Here is a 23827-nt window from a genome sequence, read left to right as displayed (position 1 = left end):
GAGCCATGGCCAGGCAGGGAGCCCTGGGATGTTCATCTTCACTGGAAAGCAGAGTCTATGGCTGGCAGCTCTATTACAACCTCTTTTTTTATTCCCATCCCTTGTTAATCTAAGATGACTAAAAAACCTCAGATACACTCATATGTCTTAAACATTTCTTATCTCAGGGTCAGTTCAAATTTTAACTCAGTCTTCCTGTTTAAGCTATTTAGTTTTTCTTTCTTTTTTGATTAATTCTATTTTCTTCACTTCTTATTAAAACACTTTAGTTTCCCAAGAGAAATGCAAATAAATCCTATTATATGTGCTTTGTTTCTTCATAGTCACTCCTGACAGAAAAAAAAAAAAAAATTGAAAAAATCAGGAGCTGTTTGAAATGCTCTCACTCTTTAAGAGAGCACCTCAAGCCATTTGACTCAAAAGGAAGTTAAAGTGCCTTTGTCTGCTTTGTTCATACAAGCATTTTGTGGAAAGGAAATTCCATCAGCTGTACAACTTCCCTTAATTTCTTTGCCCACCTGAATCATTTACAAAAGTAATATCTATTTATATCTACCCTGAAAAACCAATGCCCATCTTCACTTGACAGAAAACATAGAGATAATCTATTAAAGATACAGATTTTGTTAAAGTGTTTTACCATATAAAGTAAAACAAACCATCAAGGAAATGGTTATGTTCACACTATTCTTATTAAAATTAATATCTTTGTACTTTAAATGATTCATTAAGAACTTCTACACTGTCTACAGTCTTTTTCCAGTTTCATGCATGAGATTTAGGAAGTTAGATGTTTATTTTTAGGTAGAACTGTAACTATTTCTTTGCAACTTTCAAAAAAATAGTGTACTATCAACCTAACTTTTCCTACTTGTAAAATTGGTACGATTGTAGCAGATATACAATTAATTACCTGTTACATTGAGAGAATGGTCTCACAAGAATTCTACCCAATTGCATCCATAGTTCAGCTACAAGAAAAGGTCATCTGTATGGGGGATGTTCCTTGTTTTAGGGCAGATAAGTTGCATAGCTTTTAAAAATAATTAGGAAAAGAAATAAATGAAAAGTAATATATCTTAAAAAAAAAAAAACTAAAAAATCCCTCTTTCAAAATCAGTAGTATCTACTGTTATTTGGCCAGTTGCTTTCTGTTTGTTGGATGTTTTAGTTCTGGCTAGCAGTTTATGTGTCCTGGCACTCAGAAAAAGCCTCTCCCCCCTTTTAATAGTCCAGAAATTGAAGTTGAATGGGAAAGAATATTCTGTTTTCACCCTTCAGATTAGAATGTCAATCCACATTCTCAAGTTTCCACATAAGAAAGACTTTTATTTATATAAAAGCAATAAGATGCAGAACACTTTACAACTCCTACAAAAGTGAAGTATAAGCAAAAACATCAATTATGACTTGTACTCATAACTTTACAAAAGCATTTATCAGTCACACTGACTGCATAACTGCAGTTACAACAATCTCTTGCAAATATATGAAGCCTACTACATATTCCAATATTTCACTTTGCCATCAGCATAAATCCATGTGACCTTTTTCTAAAGGTATCTTCTAAACACTAGACTACAGATACCAACAGAAAAGACAGATGTGTTAAAAATATTATCAACAAATTTTAAAATTATTAGAAAGATACATCATTTACTGTGTTATTCCATGGCTCCTACTGCTGCAACTATATTGCTGTTTAAAAATTGAAGTTTTTAAACCTTCATTCAAACAGTTGATTTATTTTATTGGATTGTGCTGTGTTGGCTGCATTTGAAGGATCCAAACTACTGAGCCATCTGCACCACAACTGCTTTCCAAGCTTTATCTTTGTCAAAATCCTTTAAGGTATTATTGGAAACCTAAAAGTAAACAAATTTCAGACAAATGTAAACATGAAAAAATGTTTTGATTAAAAAACTGAAGTTCAAGCAAAGAAATTCCTGAGAAAATCTAGCAGAATGCAAATGTGAATAGGTACATACAGAGCTATTAAAATATTCTACATATTTGTAAGTTGTATAGTTTTGTATATTACAGAGTTTCTATTTAGGATATAACAGTGTAAATTGTATAATACTTGAAATATTTGGGTCTAAGAAACTTGGCCAAATTCCTATTTTAAACATGTTATTTAACATATTTTTTCAAGACTTTTTCTAAAATGTGACTGAAAGCCTTCGCACCTAAATCTTTAACCCCAAAGCCAGAAGCAGCCCCCATGGTGCAACTAAAGCAAGATTTACTTACATACATGCAAGCAAAGTAAGAACAGACTTCTGAGAAGCCAAAGGGACTTGCAACTTCGCCTATAACATTATTCATGTGTTTAAATACTAAAAGATAAGCAAAAAAGTGTTGCTTTTGCAGAGAAAGTGCTTCTTTTAGCATTTAACACCTAAGTTCTCAGTGACTCACAAACCAGGAACACTTTTGTCAATAATCTCCAGCAGAGATCTCTGTAGCCATGCCATGACCCATGCTCCAAGACATGACTTGCAGCAGTGAAAATGCTCCTGTGCTTCATCTTTTATACAGAACCTAAGGCCCAGGACACAGATCCAGCAAATAAACAACCTACACCAAATATCCTCAGCAGCCTGAAGGGACATAATTCCAAAGCTTTCCCTTTCCATTAGCAGATGTTTACTGACTTGACTGATTTCAGTCTCTGCTCCCAGTGCTTTCTATCCAGTGCTAGACTGAATCCAGCACTCTCCTTCTAGTGAAGTAAACATGAGTTACTCTCTGAGAGTCTTTGAGGATACAGGGTCTAGATCTGTACAGCAAAGGAAAGCCTAAGGAGTACAGTTCTGTGCCTCATGTTATGCCCAGTTATCATCTAACCAGGAAACTATTATCTCCTGATTACAAAATTAAGTTTCATAGAACAGCTTTTAATTGTGGTCAGAATTAAGATCAGAATTTAAGACCACAAAACATTATCAAAAAAAGTATTTTAAAATAGGTATTTTCAAATTTTCTAGTGGGTATAAATACAAACCTCTGTTGTTCTGTATTCCTGTTTCTTAACCTGTGATGGTGTCCATGCTGAATCTTGTAGTTTCATTTTTGTCTTGTAATTCACACACTGTATTACAGTTCCAATAGTAAGGCATGCCTGAATTAGCAGCATCAACATCAGAAGCAACAGGAGAACATCATAAGATTGCTGAAAACAGACATATGTTGTTAATTACTTGAATAAAATATTTGATAATGTTCCAATCTCTATACTTTAAAAATTCCTATCTAGACTTTTTATCAAATTATAATTTACAGTTTATTTCAGCATAACGTTTCAACCAAAATTTAAGGGCTTGAGTTTGTTGAAAGTAGAAGAGATCTCTAGCTTCTAAGAAAATGTTAATTTATCAAATTATCTTTTCCTTTGGAAACAGAACAGAATTGAGGAAACTATCTTCTAAAATAGTGTCTAACTGCTGGTTCTGACCTAAGCAATGTCACAGCTGTGCTTGGGCCTGGCCCTGTGCCTTGCTGGCGCTGACCCTGCCCTGCTGACCTGAGTTCCTGGATGACCTTGGATCTGCCTCAGTACTGTGGACTTGCCTGGCAGTCACTGCACCTGGCTACTATGGCTGGACCTGCCTTTCTTTACTATTTTTGGGGTGCTGTAGGACTGCTCTGCTTGCCAATGAAGTCACCATTCTTTGTCCTGCTGTTACGTCCACAGTTCATTGTTCTGTGCACAGCAGCCCACTCTTGTAAGCACACACAAAGCAGAGTGAGAATGTAAGAAATGCTCTGCAGGGCCACACCAACTGTCTAGACAGTGCAGTCATCTGTCTCCAACATGGGTGACAGAAGCTACTTTGACATTGGTCTAATGCCCCTAAGTGGTTCTTTGAACAACATCAGGGACTGGCAAACACTTTGCCAGCAGAGCACAAGAAAACCCTTCAGCAATGCACAGGTAACATTTCATACTGAAATGCTTTAAACTTTGAAAACTTTTTCTTCTCTGTCCAAATCCAGACTTTGAATAAATGCAGTTGTAAGCTTACAATCCCAATGATTGGTAAGCATCCTAAGAAACAGAAAAATGTACTCTTCAAAGACTCCTAGAATCTTTAATTTAAATACTACAAATTATAAAAGTCTCAAGGAGTCTAGCATACTGTATATTATTTTTACTGTGTCTTTAGAATAAAATCCTATCTTTTTAAAACTACAATTTCAGGGTGCCGATAGATGTAACATACTTTCAATTACATAAAAAGTCAAACAACAGTTTTTAAATAATTTCTATAACATTTCATTCAATCTTTATAATGCAGTACCTTGTCTTCATATATTCCCTAATTTGCTACTGCCTTGCTACTGTAACATATAGAAGTTCATTTTTCAATTGCATAAAACCACATACTTTAACAGCAGGTGGATAACTCTTAAAGATGTCAACAACTTGCATGATACTGAAGGATAAGTATGCAGAAGCAGTGAACAACAAAGGAGAGGTAACACTGCTAATGGCAATCAGGACCTCAACCTAAAAAATAAGATAATAAAAGTTAAATAATAATCTAAAAAATTAACTCTGGTTTGTAAGCTATGACTCCTTGAAGCAAGCATAACAGAAATGTGTAAAACTGTGTAAGATTATACGCAAAAGACAAATACTAACAGCTATCCACATTTCATGAAGATACAGAAGCAAGCTTTGTATAACCTAAATTTCCTAGCCAAAACACTGCTAGCTTGTAATTCATATTTCATTCAATACAGATGATGACATTTTTGTTGTATTTTACAAGAGCCTTTGATACACACCTAGAGGAAGTAATACCCAATCTGGAGAGCCAGTATAGAAGCCACCATTTATTCCTCAATTTTTATGAAGCAATGAGAATTAAAAACAGATATTGCAGACTTGCAACCTAAAATATCTTTTGCAAATAAATTTGAGTGTCCTGAGGCAAATTTACTGCCACACAACAGCAGCTGAGCTTCACTCAAATATCACCCCTACAGGATTATATTCTGACTTCAGTTGTGGTTATGCCTCATTACTCACTTAAATATGGTCACATGACTATTAATTAGAACAGATATTTTAGGGAGCCTTAACTACACATCTAGAACATTCAAGGAATAAATGCACTCTACTGAATATTATTAGTTATTGTTGCTAATCATGAAGATGAAGAATTTGTTTAAAATAGGTTCTAGGTCCAGCACAGCCTGTACACCTAATTTTCTTCTTTCAGAAACCACAAGTGATAACGAAAGAAAAAGGGAACTTCATCTCAGGAGCTTGAAAGCAGTTCTTGGCATACCATGTTAGGCATGTCAGTTTTCTGTAGTAGTATCTTTCCCAAGGAATCACTACAAAATATCCAAAAAACAAAACAGAACAAAACAAACAAAAAAAACCCCACCAGACAACCAACCAAACTCTTCAAATTCTTTTCTAGAACTGATTAAATGAGGGCTCCAAAGGACCTTAAAAGGAGTTCTTTTAAGGGATACCAGCTAACACTCCTGCTACATATTTGTCACATTTTGTAGAAGCAGCTAAAAACAAGTGAGCAAACTTGATTAGTGCCCACTATCAGAGTTTCTTAGCATTATTCCACTCTAATTAAAAATTCCAAGTGTTTTACACACTTACCAGACATTTACTTGGATATTCAGCAGCTACATGACTTGCAATAGCACTTGGAAAGCACTAAACAAAAGAGTGCAACAAAATAAGTATTTATTAACTTGAAAATTACAAAAATTATAATTGAGTTACAGTAATTCCCACTATTCACAGCTCTTTTCTTTTGTGAATTTTGAATGCTGAAAAGCTTGTTGATGAACTTTTTCCATTTCATGCAAAGGGATTTTACAGACACATGTATAAACCTAGTGGTCATTGTCTTCTTTCCCAGTCAGTTCCTTTGTGGCAAGCAGGGTGGCACAACATCCTTTATGAATCCACTGCTCCAGGTACAGGCTGTTATTAGGGATAAGGGTTACCAATCACAGTCTCAGACTTTTAAAACAGGTAAAACTGAGAGGTTAAATAAGATATTCTAAGGATTCTACCATGCTAAAACTAAACTTTTTCTTTTGCAGTGTGAATTATTCTAAAAACCTATGACTTTATTTGACAGAACACCTCACTTCAAATACCCTTGTTTTAATACTCATTTCCGTTTTACTGAATTGAGGACTGAGAATGTATCAGAACAATTTACTGAAGTATTGCAAATCAAAACAGATCAAAAATATTGCATAAATATATTAAGTATATTGAAGTTTCAATTAATTTGCTAAGCAGCAATTCCCAAACAGTATTAGAGCCAAATAAATACTCCAGTAGGAGGAGAAAAGTGAAAAAAAAAATTGAATAAAATACACTGTTTTAAAAGAGTAGCTTCTATTTGCACTACTTACAGCAACTAAGATCCAAAAGAATGTTACTGAGAGGTAGGGACCTGAGACTAGAACATCCATATTCAAAGCAATTATTCCACCAAATACTGATGAAATTCCAATAATCACCTCAATTACCTAAAACAAGTAAGAGCACACAAATTATTAATAACATATTTGACCATGAAATTTACTACTTGCATATAGAAAGGACATCAGTGGAAAGAATAAAATGCATTTATTAAATGCATAAAATGCATTTATTACTAGCTAGGCATAAAGTCCATGTTTGCCATATCTAAAATATGGCAAAACACTAACTAGCTTAAGTGAAAACAAGATCAGCTTCATTATACATATTTATACTTTCATTTATTAGCTCCCCCCAACAATAGTTCAGTTTACACTATTTATCCTTAAGTAATTATGTAGTCTCCTTCTCACAATAAAGAGCAGTTGTGATTTATCTTGCAATCTTCTAAAAGGAAATATTTTACTATATATCTCTCATTTTTGTCTTTATTCTTTCAATTGTTAGCTACAGTGATCTCTTCCTGGCTTTAAAGAACCTTAGCACTGACAAAGGTGAAATAAGAAATTGATTCAATGAAACAATGCTTTTCTTACTGAGTATGACTTCAGAATGCGAGCAGGAAAGCTGACATTGCTCAAAACAATGGCACAGTCGTGTGCAGCATTCTAGAGGGGAATAACAAAAATCGTGATAAAAAATGTACAAAATACACAAATACACGTTTCTTTCTAGTATCTTATACAACCTCTTACAGGTCCTAACAGTGGTACTTAATATCTGATTGGCCCAGAAGAGGTGACAGTGACATATCATGGTGTTCTCCTGGGTAAGACCACATCAATTACATTAAAACCAAATAAATTAGTATCAGATTAGCTGTTCCACAGCCACCATTCAATAATGAAATATTTTCATCTTGTCTCCCTTTTCTACTTTCAAAAAATATACTTTCTTCCTGAGCCTTCGGATTCTACAGATGTGGAGCAGCAGGGGCCAAAAGAGACAGGGGACTACATCACCTTATCAACCAGTATTTCCAGTGTCACATCGTGTTTGCTTCATTCTAAAAGAAGTACTGTTGTAGAAAAATGAGGGTGGGGTTTGGGAAAGCACTAGTGAACAAAGAAAATTTTATCAATAGCTGCAAATCCTGAAGCCAAGAGTTGTTGGGCAAACACCACTAAACTGACAAACAAGACAAATACTTTCCCTACATCAGGCTTCAAAAAGGTATTGTTTGCATACATACAAGCTGTAGTACTTTAATGTTTCAAACATCAAGTTTCATTCTACAAAACAAAAATAAAACATTTGCCATGCCCATTCATGGGATATTCAAAGAACTCTGTGCTGTATAATTTTCAATGGGTAATTTTGAGAGGGGTCATTGCACTTTTAAAAGCTAAAAGAAGAAATAACTGTTCAGTATGGTACTTTTATTTGTAGTTCAAATATAGCTTTAGCATGCAAAGTTATATACCGGTGTTGCCAATAAATTTTCGGCACATGTAATACAACAAAATGGGGAATTTTTACCATGCACAATCCTTAAGGGCACCTACTTTCTTTCTTGTACAGCAGTCTTCAGTAGACCTAGCTGAAATGATCACAGTAGTTGCCATGAAGATTTCCAGCAGAATAAGTAGAATCAAGTTGAAATTTATCTGTCAGTAAAATTCCAGACATAAATGAGTTATGCCTTCCATATGAAAAACAAAGGAAGGGCCTGAGTCTAGCATGATTAGGCAGGTTGTCTAGTTTCTGTCAGATTTAGACACATCTACTGATTACATACTTTGTTATCTATTTTCTTGGCTCTTGACAAACTTCAACAACAACATAATACTCAGAATGCCTAACCTAAGAAAGAAACATTTACTTCATTTATGGAAATATTTTGCCTGAAGATTCTATCACTGTCTTCCAGAAGAGGAGCTTATGAGAAGGGAGTGTTTGCTGGGTACATTTGCTTTTTGCAGCTCCTTCTATGTGAACTCAGAACACTGCAGCAACTAATGGAACATTCTCAGGGGAAGGAGGGCCACAGGTCACAACTCCTAGGCTGCAATCTCAAACAGTGTACTCCCATATTGGACACCGAATGAAAACACAAACCAAAGAACTTCACCAAGGATCCCAGTCCTGTGCCCTGCTCAGTGCTGGTAAAGCATTCACAAACACTCTTCATGGGTTCACGATGCTTGCAGACTACATTGCAAAAACATGGATGCTGCCATTGCTCATATTCAAGAGACAAATAAGTGAATGTAGTACTTAATGTTGCTTTTTTGTTCCTTATTATTCTCATGGAAAGAGGTAGACACCTACACTGCATGGACTGAATCATTTCCTAGAGGCACACAAGTTAGGAAGAGTGGATCTCCCTATCTTGTCTTCAAAAGCATCATGTTTTTCCATCAGCTGCCCAAAAAAATATCTGGTAGTCAGTCAGGCCATTGGGGCAAAGTACCAAAAGTCTAGGAAGAACTGACACCATTCCAAACCTATACAATTACAGCAAACCATTATTCAACAACTTAGAACAGAATTATATTGTTTCCTCATGTCAGACCTGCTTTGTTGATGATGAAATCTCCATCTCTCTCTGACACATATCTTGCAGCACATGTTTTTAGAAAAATGTAGTAAGTGGCAGATTTAGGAGGCTTTTTTGGACACTGAAATTCGCTTTTGCTTAGGAAATGATAATTGAAACTATGTGCTTTGCTGCACCCAACAGACTGTATAGTTGTACTAACTCTGCAAAGAGTGATAAATGTCATTGAGGTAAATTTCTAGAAAATGTGCTACAATAAAGAATACAGGATTTGTTAGGCAAAAGAAGAAGTTTAAATGTGTGGCCTGCAGAACAATTTAATCCAGATTTAAAATTCCCATGAGTTAGACATGTTTTGACACAGCACTAACACTGGTATGAGCTGGCAAGGCCTCACGTTATACTTGGCAGTGCAGTATCAAGTAGATGCACAAGTTTGAGTCCAGAAGCACTGTAACTAAACGGAGGGACTATCACACTTAGTCCTAGGTACAAGAAGTAAATAACAAAAATTGAAAAAGTAAGAGTAAATAAATTATATTCTTGTCAATCTTATTGCAGGTAACTAACATTGGGCAAAGAGAAACATAAAGTTACTGCTGTAACTGATCTCTCCTCACAGACCAAGCAGGAATATTGGGATATTGGCAGCAAAGTAATGACATGTGATCTCCAGCCACCCAATGTTCTCCCCATCTTGTTTTTTAACAAAGATAAATGTATCACAATTAGTAATTGTTTTAGTAACTTACATTTATAGCTGATGGATTGAGGACAAGTTTGCATCCAAACCAAACTAAACATGTCGTTGTAACAGCAAATGTGGAGACAAAGAGAATCTGAAAATTTGGTATCTGAAAAACAGTTTCAGAATGGGTTTTTTCTCTTATTTTAAACATGGGGGGAATACGAACACACATACAGATATATAGAGATAGATTATATAGATAGATCTAGATATATAGAAAGATACATAAAATTGACAATAAAGTTTCATACTTACCACATTAATTTTATTCCTTGCTATAGCAAAGCTCACAACTGCTGAAGGAATACACTGGGAAAATTAAAAGAAAAGACTAGTGGGATCTTCTGCACAATGAATTTTATATATACTTCTATAGATGTATTTTATGTGTCTGAATTCATACTCAGTACACTTAGACAAACAGAAGATCAAAAACTCTGAAGAAAAAGTTTCACTTGACTGAACTCATTAATCCCAGTCAGTGTCTGATAATTACAAGAAGTTTAAATATACCTTCCATATCCCTCAGTTTTGACTAACTACCCAGCAAAATGTGATGAGTAAAAGAAAGAAAGTCTTTCATGAGGTATTTCATGCCTTTGCTAGTTTAAATCAACTCTAGGAGGCCTTGAGCAGGAGAAAACAGTGCTACTCCCAAACTGGGCCTGCGCATTCTTTAGACAGACATCATCCTCACTGAGTATGCTAAAATTTGCCCAATCTCAAAACAGTTCTGAAGAACCTTGTGAAAATCTGCTGAGTCAAGACACACTTGGAGAATTGTGCCTGGGATGTCCTTTTGGCTCACTGGGAACTACGTTTCCCTACTTGAGGACATAGATAAATGGAAAAGTCATGCACCAATGAAAAGTCTCACAAAGTAATTTCTCTATCCTTTCACTGTTTCCCACCACAATAGACATGGTTCCATTACAGATCCAACTCTGTTTTACACAAAAGCCTACTAAAATGATAATAAAAGTGTTCTTATGTTAATCATGCAATAAATGCCACATTTCTAATTCTCTTCTCACACACCTGAACATTAATGGCTTAACAATGGAACACTATAAAGAGATTAATACTGATATGTAAAATTCTTGGCAGCACTTCCTTAACACCTAAATGACCTTTACTGAACATAATTAAAACATTCTTCTATGCCCTGGACACACACAGGAGTTCCTAGAACGCTACAGGACTATGTTTAGGCAACTGAATGCCTAGTCCAGATGGTGACAGTCTAGAGAGCAACTCAGCTTCGGGCTAAACGAGACATTTGGTGCCAGCTGGCTCCACATCTCTCTAGGCTCTTCTGACTGCACCAACATCACCATCTGCAGCAGAAGCTCCAACACCTTCCTCACATGCAGACACCAAACTGACACACACCTTCAAACCCAATGTGATAACCTGCTGCAGCCAAAATTCTACCAGGTCTTTGGAAATTTTCAAACATGAAGTTCAAAGAGTCAAGATTGGGGCAGAGAAAGAGACATCTCAGTAACTAAACCAATGTTGCAGGGAATGAGGTATCTGTGAGGATACTGACTTAAACTCCTCCAACTATAACACTTTGAGTTGAAACCCAAGTGATAACTCATTCACAGAGCAACTCCTGGGACTTGTTTGTTTCAAGTAATCTTGCACCTAACTTAAAAACAAATATACAAGTCGAGAAAATAACTATGACCCAGCACTGCCATAAACAAAGCAAGCACATGAGACTTACTAATATCTAAAGCAGAAACTAAGTATATATAATGCAGTAAACATGTATATGTGCGCCTCAAAGTACAGAAAAAAATACTGGGCTCTGGAAAATGCCAGCCATCTTTAATGCATATTATTTTACTTTAATGCTTTATTTTACTAATAAAATAATAAAATTCAAGAGAATTTTAGTCTGCTTCGGTACATGGATATTATGGCAAAATAAACTGAAAAATTAACACTTTGAGATATAATATTAAATACCTTTTGATAGCATATAGCCAGAAAACCTTCCAAATACATAGCAACAATTTTTTTCTTAAAATCAAGCACAGAAAAACTGCTCAGCAGATTAATCTTGCATGCCAGTGGTGAGCTGATAAACAAAAATGGTAGCACAAACCCAGTTGTCTTTATGACAACAGTTATTCCTTTAACCATGCAACAAAAGTCCATTTAATGAACTGTTAAATATAATTAAATCTTCCATGAGGAAAAGCAGTAGAAAAAGAAAGAACAAAAGACATAAAACCACAAAAATTATTTACTATTGCATTTGCTGTCAAACAGCCACAGCAAATAATTAAGAATGCTTACTGAACCTGCTGCACAACGTAAATAATCCATTTCAGATGGAAAAATATTTCCCAGATATAGTGAAAATCCAGAAGTAATAAGGAGGCAGGTCTGCAAAGCAACAAATAAAATAAATTTATATTAATAAAATTGTTTAAAAAAAAACTAGTCAGTTATCAGTATTCAACCCCTTTACTTTTAAGAATGCAGTTTTTGTGTGAATAAATTTGAAGAAAAATATCAAAATACGCTGACTTCTGAAGATATTTTGCTGGTTACCAAGACCTAATAATGAACAATGTTCATGTTTAAATCAAGAATTTTGTCCTGACCTGGCAAATACCTCAATATAACTCAAAAGGTAACTGCAGTATTTATGGGTAAAAATGTTTCAGAAACCTCAGCTATGTCTCTACTTTGCATTCCCTGCTTGAGTCCACCAACATTCATTATGCATATGGGCAGCTGGGCAATTGCCAACTAGAACACAGCAGTAAAAATAGTATTGGGATACATTAATGAAGCTTCTTCCACTATATTCCTACATCCCTCCAAATTCTCTTCCTGTCTTCATTCAGTGGCACATCCAAAAATGTTCAACTGCTCCTCTTACCTTAAAAGGTTTATTTCATAACTACCACAGTTACACACTCTGCAATAAGCCATTAGTGTCTTCTACTAACAATATTTTGGTTTTCCTTGTCATTCCTATGAGTAGGCATTTCTTTGAAGGAGCTAGGAAAGGTAAGAGACAGAACTGCTCTTTTATTTGGTTATTTTTTTTTCATGTTAGAAAATTATTGGGGTATTTAAAGAGTCCTTGCCAAAAAAAGACAGAAAATAAGGAAAGCATATTTGCATGGACAAACATACACAGAGAATTTTGGCAGACTGTTAGAACAGTCTATGGAACCATGAGTTGAAATTGTGCTTGATGCTCATCAAATGGTTTCTGCATCAAACCAGCCCATCAGCCACTTTGATGTCACTGAACAGTTGGCAACTCTCCCTGAAGTAGATGGTTCTGTTCACTGTGACTTACAGTGCTCAGCATGCAGACTTTCTCTTCTGGACACTGTCTTTCAGAAGGGTTGATAGACACTAAACACTTGAAAGAAAAATCTAATTGGAACTTAATCTAAGAGTTTATTAATAAAATTAATAAAATTTTCATTTTATTTTCATTTTCCCATGAAATTCATTCTCCTTGTTAATATGACTTCAGCAAATGACCATTAAATATTATTATCTCCAAAAATTTACAACTACTCAGTAAATTACAGACAGTTGTTCTTTTGGACAATTAAGTGTGAGAAAATTTAATGCAAATATAGCCAGCACTTCTTTTCATGTGACAGTACATCTGAAAGGAAATCCAAGCCTTGCAGTTTGTCAGAAAAGAAAAAATGCTCAGCTGTTTCCACAAAAATAAGGCAATACTTTTATTCACTGTGCATAAACAAGCAATTACCATATTAATAGTGGGGCAATCTTAGTTCTTAATAAAAAGTACGCTTCAAAACACACAAGCTGACAGAAAAAGAAAAGATCAAATTCTAATTGCTATAATGAAGTTTAATTAACTTGGCTCAGAACATGGAGAAGCATATGATGTACATGCAAGATGAGTATCCTGTGATTCTAGCAGTGAACACAAAAATTCAAATCACTGTGTTGTTTGTGTAAGAAGCACAAGTATATACCTCACCACACTAATGATTATACCAAATAATTATGTGGCTATTGAACCCTGATAGATTAATGTGGCAATCAAGTACCACACATCTTTTTAATGCCAAAATGCTATCATGGCAGCCAGAGTACATTCAATAGTTAAAAGTATTTCTAAAAGAATACATATGGTGTGCATACTTTATATATTCTACCAAAAGGCACTGCTTATACATACACATGGTCTGATATTTACCACTACCAAACTTATTCTCTACTTATATTATTAATATCAATGATAAAAAATAAGCCTTCATACACCACCTCTGATTAGTAAAAAAATAGTCAAAGAATACCAGCAGTCTACATTCCAAATTTGCTAAATATGTTTCTATTTTTACAAAGATTTCTTTCCAATACTATCAGTGATGAAATTCTTAGTCTTCAAATGATGTCAAACAGAACAGAGCACTAGGCACTAAGAACTGGGCACTAAGGCCTGTATTTTTAAATTTGCTATAATTTAAAGTACTTACTCCCATCAGCAAAGAAAATATCCATGTTTTGTAACTAAAGCAAGGATGCAGCCTCTTTGACAGCTGAAGGTCACTGGATTTGATATCTGGTATATAATTTCCATTCTCTTGTTTCCCCCGCTCCAAAGTTGGCATCCTGTCATAGCTAAATTCTTCTCTGTAACCTTCTTCCCTGGTCATAACACTTCACAAAGGCAATTAAATTATAATAATGCAAGTTACAAAGAAAGAGAAAAAAATATAATTTAGATCCTTCACATACCAAAATCAGTGTTCAACTAGGTTTTTTTGTATTCAAGACGAAATGAATAAACACAATGTTTAGTTACTGAATGTACTTACATCTCAAAATATGTAAACTTTCTAACAACTTACTTGCACACCTTAACTAAGTTTTATCCTACAGCCACAGTTCATAATGACATAGTAAAAGTACCAACATATTTAAAGTTTGTGTATCTATGATACCTTAGTAAATTTCTATTTCAAGATCTAAGAACCAGTTTTAGAGGTGTTTAGTTAGTGCATACCTCTATAACCAAAGCTTTTTTCTTTTTCAACTCTAAGACAGCAAAGAAAATCAAACAGGTTTCAATATAAATTCCATTTGATTTCAACACTTTTTATCAGCTAGCTAAAATGACAGACTTCCCTATGAGTCCCATGAACACACACACCCACAATAACTCAGCTACAGCAAACTGTTTCTAATTTACCCTGTATCAACCGTTTCTCTTGTTCACTTCATCCTTTTATGCTCACCTCTCTGCTTCCCAACCTCTTAAAATACCACGAGGAGCATCTTATATTAGAATTAAGGTACTGTAGATTTTTCAGCAGTTAAAAACCTTGGTGCTTACCTTCCACTGAAAAGTGAACTGTCAGTTTAAAGCAGCCCTGTGAACACAGCTGCCTGTACACTTTGTGATATTCTCACCGTTCAGTGAGTCATGCCGGCTTTGAAAAGTTCTCCCTTACACTTTGGCTTTCAACAACATCTATTCAGATATGGAACAAAAGCACAGCAAGAACTTCAGTTAAGCCAGGGAACAGGAAAATGCCTCCTGAATTTTAATGAAGAGAACACACTAGAAAATGACTGTATTACATCTCGTAGAGCTTCCTCCAAATTAGACCAACAAATTAAAAGTTTCATGTCCCTTTTTTATTTGAGTACTACCCCTTATTTAGCATCTTAAATAAAAGTTTCCTCACTTTTCCACTTTTGGCTACCATAATACCCAGAGATCACAATATCTAACAATCGAGCTCTTGTTTCAAAAGAGCAAAATGCACATACAATGCAATATTCTCCCAGGTAAAAAACCTATAGATAAAAGTTCAACTATTAAAGTATCACAACAAGATGGGAAGCTCAAAAGTTAGAGGTTAGAAATCTAGCAAGATTATTATTTTCACTGTAGAACACTCCTCTTTTTCCACTAACCCCAGTTTTCTGGAGTGCTCAGACAAAGCTGGCACATTTCAATCGTGCCGTCACTTGCACTCACAGAGCACCCAGATGACCAAACAACATATTTTCAGCCCAGCAGGCAGCAGTGACATGCAATGGCCAGCGTACCTTGGACCCAGTCCTCCTGCTTATTAAGCAATGAAAAGAGGGAAAAAAAGGACGTTTTTATCTTGAAGATGTTGGCACCTTGACAGCTACAGCAATGACAGGGTCTTTTGTCTAAACTTTAAACACTCTTGTAACCAAGACACAATTAAATCTTCAGTATTCTGAAGGGCATCACCTTCAAAGTATGCTAGAAAAACTTCTGAACAGCACAACTTCTCAGTTTGTACAGCGTAGATTTTCCTTTTTTCATAATGTCAGCCGATTCTGAAAGATTATGAAAATGTTACAGTTGTTTTAATAGATTTAAACAGGGAAATTAGTACACCACACATAGCAATAGACACATCTGTAAACTGTGCTAGAAAAAAGGGGGAAAAAGATTGTACAGTCCAGCAGAAACTTTCTGATGTAATTAAGCCTTACTGTTCCTCTGCTCATGGAAGAAACACTGCACAACTATTTCCATTATCTGCAACTTTCCAAAGACATGGTTTAATGGAAAATGGGTATTGCTTATCTGACAGCTTTTTTGGTGAGTACTAGGAACTGATTGACACAAATTACCATAGACACAAAACACAATTATATTTTAACCCTTTTGATCAGTTTAGGGAGAAGGTTTGTGGGGTTTTTTTGTTTCTTTGTTTTGTTTTGTATTGTTTATTTTTTACACAAAATTGGTGAGATAGTCAGGTATTTACTTGATCTAATCTCTTTGAATAAAAGAAATTTATTAAGTCCTGCACCACTGACCAGAGCAGGGTTCAAACCCTAGAACAACTTGTTCACAGTTCCAAGTGTTTCAGCCAGTATTGTACCTGAAAGTTCCCTCTCTAAGCATGGTTATACAGTGTTTTGTCAGGTTATTGTGAAATTCCTCCTACCCCCTTTCCTGTATACTTCTCGGTATTTCCCATTTCTCTTTTGCACAGAGGTCCATTGCATAATTAATGCATCCTCTGCACTTGGCATCAGCATGAACAAAAAACACTTAAACTTCAAAGTTCAGTTTCTACTCTAAAAATTTTCTGAGGCCTTTATTTTAGGTTCCCTTCATCTCATGTTCCTGATTGCAGAAAAAGTCTCTTTTTTGTGCAAGATCAGAACCCAAGTCGTTGACTAAGACCTTCTAATACTAGATAAGGTACAAATGTGGTGTACAAAGAGATTCCTCCTAATTCTAAAGAATGCATAGGAATTTTACACAAGGACTGCAGCAAGTATAACAACTGGAACACAACATGAGAAGCTTCTGAAAAGGATTTACAAATTAAGAGTTTTAATTTTAAATTAGGCCAAAAGATGTCAAGGGATGACAATTAAATCAAATAATGAGCAGCTATGAATAACATCATACTTCCACCACAGGACTGACCACTGAATAAATGCAGCTGCCTGAAGCAGCTATAGCAGATACTTGGTCATTTGCCACAGGCTGTGTGCAATGTGAGCATCCCCCACAGTAATGACAAAAGATAAAAACCAGATTACCAGTTATAACTCAAGTGCCAAGGGATAGTGTGACAAAAAGGTACATAAACCTATCAGAGTCCTAGTTTTGCTACCAAGGACTAAGGAAAAAGCATTCTGTCCTGGGCCACGTTCCTTAGCCCTGAATGAAGATTCACACACACATTCCAAAATCTAAATGAACACCACACCTGAAGCTCTGGTGAAGTTTACATTTAGCATCCTGACCAACTTTTCCATTTTCTGATGAGTTAACAGCTGCACTACACTTCTGTGGTTTTTCACACAATATTTAATTATGCTACTTTAGTTCATTACCTGTATTCCTTGTTGAGTATTTTCACCTCTTTTAAAGCCAGATCTTTAACCTGTTTTGTTTCTCTGAAGCTGTTTCCTCAGTCCATGTTTCCTAGCTCATGTCCTGGGGCATGTACCGAACCAAGATTAAAATGTAGATAAATAGCTTCAAACTGATGCTTTGCTCCCCTAGAATAACATTTGCTCCGCCAGTATAATACTTTGGATTTAGTCCTTCATGTAAACCACCATCTTTTCCAGAAACACAATCTCTTCATCCACCACACTTATGCCAGCTAACAGTCCCCCATCAGCACTCCCACTGGAAACTCAGTGAAAGAAAACAGTAGTTAAAATTCTTTAAATCAATGTATCCAAAAGAGGCCAACGCTCTCTCAGCACTTTTCTAAAACCAGCACTGACTACAGACACTCACATTTCTCCTTCCAATGGCATCATTGGAGTTACTTCAGAATGAGACACTGGAACCTGTGTGCAGTTACTGGCAACCAGAATTTATTCTGCTCTAGGAACTGTACAGAACTCTGTAACAGTGTTAAACCATCTGAAATGCATTCCTAGCCCTTCTTTTCCTAAATAAGGCTGAGCGAACCATACAGCCAGAACCTAAAAAGTTGCCAAAGACAACTGCTGCTTTAGTCACACAACTTAGGCAGTGTATTTTGTGGTTTCTATAAAAAATTACACACTGCTCTGCTCAACCTCCTGAAAGCATCTCCTGGAACAGCTTTATATGGCAGCTCCTATTTAAACTACTTGGATGCTGAGCTCATCAACTCAAAAAACTTTGCTTTGTGAAACAGCATTTGTTGAACAAAATGCAAAGAGGCCTTATACAAGATATCTGAACTGCACTTTGTGAAGAGAACTGGTGTGAAAAATGCCACTCACTTGTTTTTAAAATTTTTTAAAGTTTAATATTAATAAAATGGTTAAAAAATAATAACACAATGAGAGTAATAACAATTTGGACAAACTGAAATAAGACAATATGAGACAACAAAAACAAAGAGCTACGGACATCTGGGTACCTTTTTCTGGGCATCACGAGCCCGAAAAAGGACACTCGTTAACAAAGGTTTAACCCTTAAGAACAATAGCCCGATGCATATTCACACACTTCATACATGATGCATAAATTCCATTCAAACACAGGATTCCATCTGGTCTTCATCAACTTCTTCCTCATAATCCTAACAGTGCCTTTGAGGCGGGAAGAAGTTAGTTTCTTCTGATAAGAAGGCAATAAATTCTTTTTCTCTGCAAGATTTAGGTGTCCTGTGGCTGCTATCTCGCTGCAAGTCCTTTCTTTTAAACAAAGCATCTTACATAGCATAGTTTCTATTTTAACAATTTTCATAACCTAAAACTATATTTAACACAGTACTTAAGAAAATTAATACAGAACTACTTTCTGACACAACACATATAATATTCATTTTAATATTTGTGAAAAGCCAATCATAAAATAAATGCATTTTTCACAACTGGTAAAAAAATACAGAGATGGTAACTACACAGATAGTAAGCACAGATGGATAGTAAGCACAGAACTAGAGAGACAGTAACTCTAGAACTACAGAGATAGTTCTCTAGAACTACAGAGATAGTAAACAAGTCTGTAATATCGTATTTCCTCCGGCACTACAGCAGCTCCTTTATTAATGATATCAAGTCAAAACCACCTTTTTCCCCCTGTTTGGCAAGTTTACCATGTTCTAGAGTTTATTCTATCATTTTGAAACTGGCTGCTACTGAAACCATCACAATCCACCAATGTTCCACATGCATACTCTCCCAAGCCCAGTGTTTCACCAGACTGGAGGGACTCCGTGCCCGGCGTATTCCCAGAGCCACGGAGAGCTCAGCCCAGGGGAAGTCACAGCCGGTCCGTGGGTTCTCCCTGCTTCGGGCGTCCCATCCCAGGAACGCTGCCATACACTGCGAACACAATTTCAGACAGCACCACCAGCAAGCAACAAGCTGCACACACCCTATTCCTTTAAGCTCTTCGTGGTAGCCTCGTGCGACTGCACCTTTCCCGCGCCCTCAAGCGCAGCCTGCTGAGCACCTGCAGAGGGCAGACCCGGGACAGGGCGGCCCCGCCCCGGCCGCTCTCTGAGAGCAGCCCGGAGCCTCGAGGGCCCTTCCCGGCGCCGGGGCCGCCCCTGCGCGGGCCCGCGGGCGCCCCCGAGGCGCGTGGCGCTGCCGCGTGACCCGGAGCGAGCGTCGCCATTGGCCGCGGCAGCAGCGCGGCCTCGAGGCGGCCGCAGGGAGACGTCTCGTCCCGGCTGTGCACGCAGTGCGGGTTCTGAGGCCGTCCTGGGGCTCCGGCTCCTCGCTGAGGCGCTCCGGGATGCTCTCTCTCCTTTCTAAGGTGGTCTCCTACTTCTGGAGACGCGCAGATAGTGAAGATGAGAGAGGGGCGACCTCTGGTAGGAATTTCGGGCCTGTTGTGGGTTTGTGGTGCAGTTTCTGAGCCGTGAGGCGTGCTCGTCCCCCACGTGCCTGGAGCTGAGTACAGCCCTGCTTCCTTAGGAAGGGATGTAAGGAGGAGAGTGAGATGATATGGCATCCTTGAGATGATAAGGCATCATTTTGACTCCAGAGCATGTGGAAGTTTTCCCGGAAGTACTTTTTTTGCCCTTTCCTGGGTAGGACAGGTTCCTGTTGCTGCTGAGAGTATGGAGTGAGGAGTGGGAGCAGTGCCCGGGCAGCCTTGGGGGCCGGCCATGTCCTGCTGGGGTGCATCAGGCACTGCATCCTTGGTGCGTGAGGGAGGATTGTCTGCTGTGTTCTGCACTGGGACAGCCTCACAATCCTCTGTGCACTTTCAGAGGCCTCAATACAAGACCTACATCAAACCATTATAGTGAGTCTAGTGGAGGCTGGGCAAGACGGTGAAAGGTTTCGGGGGTGTGACTGAGGAGGAGCAGCTGAGGACACTCGGCTTGGAGGAAGGAAAGCTGAGGTGAGACCTCAGCACAGCCCACACCTTCGGGAGGGATGCTGGCCTCCTATCGTGGAGTACCAGTGGCAGGACACCAGGACATGGAAGGAAACTGCATCAGGGGAAGTTTAAATTGGACAGTGGGAAAAGGCTCCTCACTGGGAGGGTGGTAGTCACTGGAACAGGCTTCCCAGGAAAGGCACCAAGTCTGTCAAAGTTAAGGGGCATCTGGATGATGCGCTGAGTCATATTGTTTAGTTTTAGGTAGTCCTGTGAGGAGCAGAGAGTTAGACCCCGTTGATCCTTATGGGTCTCTTTCAGTGTGGGATATTCTATTAATTTATATATTTAAATAGAGCTTAAAGCATGTTGTTTTCAAAATGTTTGTGTTTAACTAGCTTTCTTAATTGGTTGAAACAATAAATTGCCATAAGATTCAAGACTTAATTGAGAAAATAATTAGTTGGCAGCTGTTGCTATTTTCATTTGGCCTTTTGACAGAATGGATGTCCCTTTTAACAGCCTTCATAACTTTTTGCATAGTTCCATAAACAAGTGATTTGGGTTTATGTCAACACTTTTCCTTTTGATGCAGATGAAAAAGCATTGAAAACAGTACAAGGAGTAGTGACAAGACTTTGCCATGATTATGGGATGATAGATGACACAATAGTCTTCACAAAGGATGTTGTTACAAAGAACATGTTGCTGGCTGTTGGACAAGAAGTTATTGCCACTGTGGAAGAGGATAAAACATCAGGTGGCCTGAAGGCTGTCAGGGTAAGAGGTGAAGATAAATAGTAGTCTCACTTTCTCCATGACTATCTTGAGGCTTTGTTTTGGAAGTCACTATAGTTTTAGCCTTACAAATTCTACAAAATAGGAGAAATTGCAAGCTGTTCACCTAGAGGGGATAAGCTGGGGTTTGTGGGTCATTTTATTATTTCATTCCATTGCCTTTCAAACTATGTTTAATTCTGATTCTCTGAATACAGGTGTAGATGTAGTGAATAAGAAGCTATTACTTGAGATTATAGGATCAAAATTTTAGTCATAGCTACTCCAGATCTGTATAACTTTTCCAAAAACATAAATAAAAACATAAACCATTCTGTACTTTGTGATGTATTGCCTTACTTTTCATATAGTGGCACAAACTTGAGATACTCTGAACATTTGATAAAAACAGACAACAGTATTTGAATTGTAGTTGTTTTTCATGGTAGTGAATTAAGTCCCTTTTCAAACCCCTAGTTAGAGGAGAAAATTTAGCTTCCTAACAAGCAAAATTAATAACTACTCTACAAAAAGATACTTGAGTACCAGTACCATCTTCCAAATAGTTGAGATATTACCACTTAGCTTGGGGTTTTAAGTGATCTAAAAGGTACTCCTCTGTTGCAGACAGAAGCTCTGGAGCCTGGACACTGCCAATGCAGTTTGGGGCAGAATCTGGAAGGTGCAGTTCAGACTTTGGTGGTGTCAGTGGGTTTATGTTACTTGCTTTTAGGAAGAGCATGGTCAGCTCTCTGCTCAATATGCTGTTTCAGCTGCTGTTTGGAAAGATCCTGGCTCCAAACTTTGGATTTCAGTTTATTTGAGGTCCAGTCCTAATTAAACTCTGCATGGAATGATTATAGGTTTGTAGCAGGCTTTAAAAGCAGGCTGCTACCAGTGGTAGTAGGAAGGCCTTTTTAACCCAGTATGAGAAAGAACTTTAGTTTTATTGGTAGAGAAAAATTGAGAAGTATCAAAAGAAAATGTATGGTGGGAGTTTTAAGGTGTTATCATGTCTTAAAAACATTTCTTTAGGTCTACGAATTACTTTCAAGTGTAAGTGCATGTGTAGTTTGCATGAAGTGTCAATTTACTAATCTTCTGAGGAACAGTTTGCTTATTCATGTTCTATCCGAATGAAGCCATAAAAGGCAAACTTTGGAGAAAGTTTGATATTCTTAGATCTTCCTAGTGAATGGGAAGATATGTCTGTCGACTGGAACAAAGTATAGATTTTTGTTTAATTTTTTTACAGTAACTTTTCATGTTGTCAAGTATTATGTAATAGTAACTCTTTTAATGCAATAAAGCAGTATTGGCTAAAAACAAAATAGCTATTTATAGTCAACTAGTGTTTACAAACCTCAGAAGTATGCATAGACTTACACTATTCATTACTATTGCAAATGGTAAGCATTATGTTCAACAAAATAAATCATAAAATTTAGTATGATAGTATGCTTCAGATTGGATCAGACTTCAGTAAACTTATATCTGAGGTGGTGATATGAAGAGTCTGTTAGAAGCTGCTCTAGGGGTTTTCTTAATCAAATTTCTAAAAAGTGACTGGGTCGGTCTCTATATAAATACATGGAGTGTTTATAAATACCATCTTGAAAACATATTTTTTGCTTTCTGAAATAGTCATTTTCTACTTCCAGTTTTGTACAGACAGATTGCTGGATATGGTGTTCCTGTCAATTGAAAAATCTTAAGTAGACCTAGAGCAAGGGAGGTATGAGAAAGTTTTGAAAAATCAGCATGTAATTATAGCAGTTGTCAGCACTGGAACATACATCGCTCTTTTAAAGAGAAGTTTTAAAGTTTCTCTTCAAAAGAGAAGTTACTGTTTATTATTTACTCTTTTTCTGTCCAAAAAGTAACAGCTATAGTAAGTAATTGTGTAGTAAGAAGATTTGTCTCCATTAGCAATTGAAATTTTTTATATTTATTGTAGGAATATGTATTTAATTCTAAGTGTCAACTGTTTAAATGTTTGAGTTATTTTTGTATTAATAGGTAGACACCATCCAGAGTACCCAAGAAGAGTCCAGTCCTACTTGTGATGCCTCTGAACTAAATCAGAAAACATTAATTGGCAATATTACCTCTCTCTCTGTGGATGGTGGCTATATTAATCAGAATACATACTTCGCAATGCAAAACGTCTGGGAAGGTGTGTAGGAACTTCTTGTTTCCTCTTTCTTAATAATTTTGTGTATACAATAGAAATACCTTCTGACAAACTTGCAGTTGTCATCCCAAATAATTTCTAATGGAATATGCAGTGAAACACAGTGAAACAGCCAGGCATGGATGGAGAAAGCTGCCAGTGCATTCTCACTGAGCACAGCCTGCATTTAAGCATAAGTTACATGTTAGCAGGTGGATTTTTCAACTTGCATCTCCTATGTGGTTTGCCACAACCTGCAAAGCAAAGGACAGCAAAGGAAACTCTGGGCTCAGTGGGTCTGAATAATGCATTGTTCTGGCTTTTATTTAACTTGC

General features: G+C 36.9%; 2 protein-coding genes across 9 annotated transcripts in view; one reads left to right on the top strand and one right to left on the bottom strand.

Annotated features, from left to right (window-relative positions):
- Window positions 1-1346: 1346 nt before the first annotated feature.
- On the bottom strand, window positions 1347-15220 carry MLC1 (modulator of VRAC current 1). 6 transcript variants are annotated; one of them, XM_005481919.3, is made up of 12 exons: window positions 14985-15123; window positions 14223-14406; window positions 12037-12126; window positions 9982-10035; window positions 9731-9832; window positions 7984-8085; window positions 7015-7086; window positions 6409-6525; window positions 5636-5692; window positions 4391-4513; window positions 3008-3175; window positions 1350-1865 (listed from the first exon to the last, which is right to left on the bottom strand). In XM_005481919.3, the coding sequence occupies exons 2-12, from the start codon at window positions 14400-14402 to the stop codon at window positions 1791-1793; spliced, it is 1140 nt and encodes a 379-aa protein (XP_005481976.1). In that variant the 5' UTR covers window positions 14403-14406; window positions 14985-15123; the 3' UTR covers window positions 1350-1790. The 6 variants fall into 6 exon arrangements, with proteins under 6 accessions (XP_074396102.1, XP_074396101.1, XP_005481976.1 ...); XM_005481918.4 differs by having other exon boundaries at window positions 1351-1865; window positions 15083-15220; XM_074540000.1 differs by lacking the exon at window positions 14223-14406 and having other exon boundaries at window positions 1348-1865; window positions 15083-15168.
- A 4591-nt stretch (window positions 15221-19811) lies between these two features.
- The window catches only part of MOV10L1 (Mov10 like RNA helicase 1), a 31294-nt gene continuing 27278 nt past the window's right edge, over window positions 19812-23827 (top strand). The window contains exons 1-3 of one of the 3 annotated variants that reach the window (XM_074539999.1): window positions 19812-20027; window positions 21138-21322; window positions 23339-23495. In XM_074539999.1, coding sequence (XP_074396100.1) covers window positions 19949-20027; window positions 21138-21322; window positions 23339-23495 — 421 coding nt within the window. In that variant the 5' untranslated portion in view covers window positions 19812-19948. The remainder of the gene's footprint in view (window positions 20028-21137; window positions 21323-23338; window positions 23496-23827) is intronic. The other 2 variants (XM_074539998.1, XM_026790368.2) reach the window with 2 other exon arrangements.

This window comes from Zonotrichia albicollis, chromosome 4 (genome assembly GCF_047830755.1).
Source record: "Zonotrichia albicollis isolate bZonAlb1 chromosome 4, bZonAlb1.hap1, whole genome shotgun sequence".
Classification (NCBI taxonomy): Eukaryota; Metazoa; Chordata; class Aves; order Passeriformes; family Passerellidae; genus Zonotrichia; species Zonotrichia albicollis.
The sequence above is the reverse complement of the archived record's forward strand: the minus strand, read 5'-3'. Positions and strand labels throughout refer to the sequence as shown.

Bases quoted from the DNA above. Each gene is read 5' to 3' on its own strand.
- MLC1 (XM_005481918.4), bottom strand. From the start codon at position 14,402: ATGACCAGGGAAGAAGGTTACAGAGAAGAATTTAGCTATGACAGGATG. The intron at 5,693-6,408 runs GTAAGTAGTGCA...TCTTTTGTTTAG, and splicing joins TCTTTTGGATCTTAGTTGCT to TGCTTTCCAAGTGCTATTGC. The intron at 4,514-5,635 runs GTAAGTGTGTAA...CTTATTTTTTAG, and splicing joins AATATCCAAGTAAATGTCTG to GTTGAGGTCCTGATTGCCAT.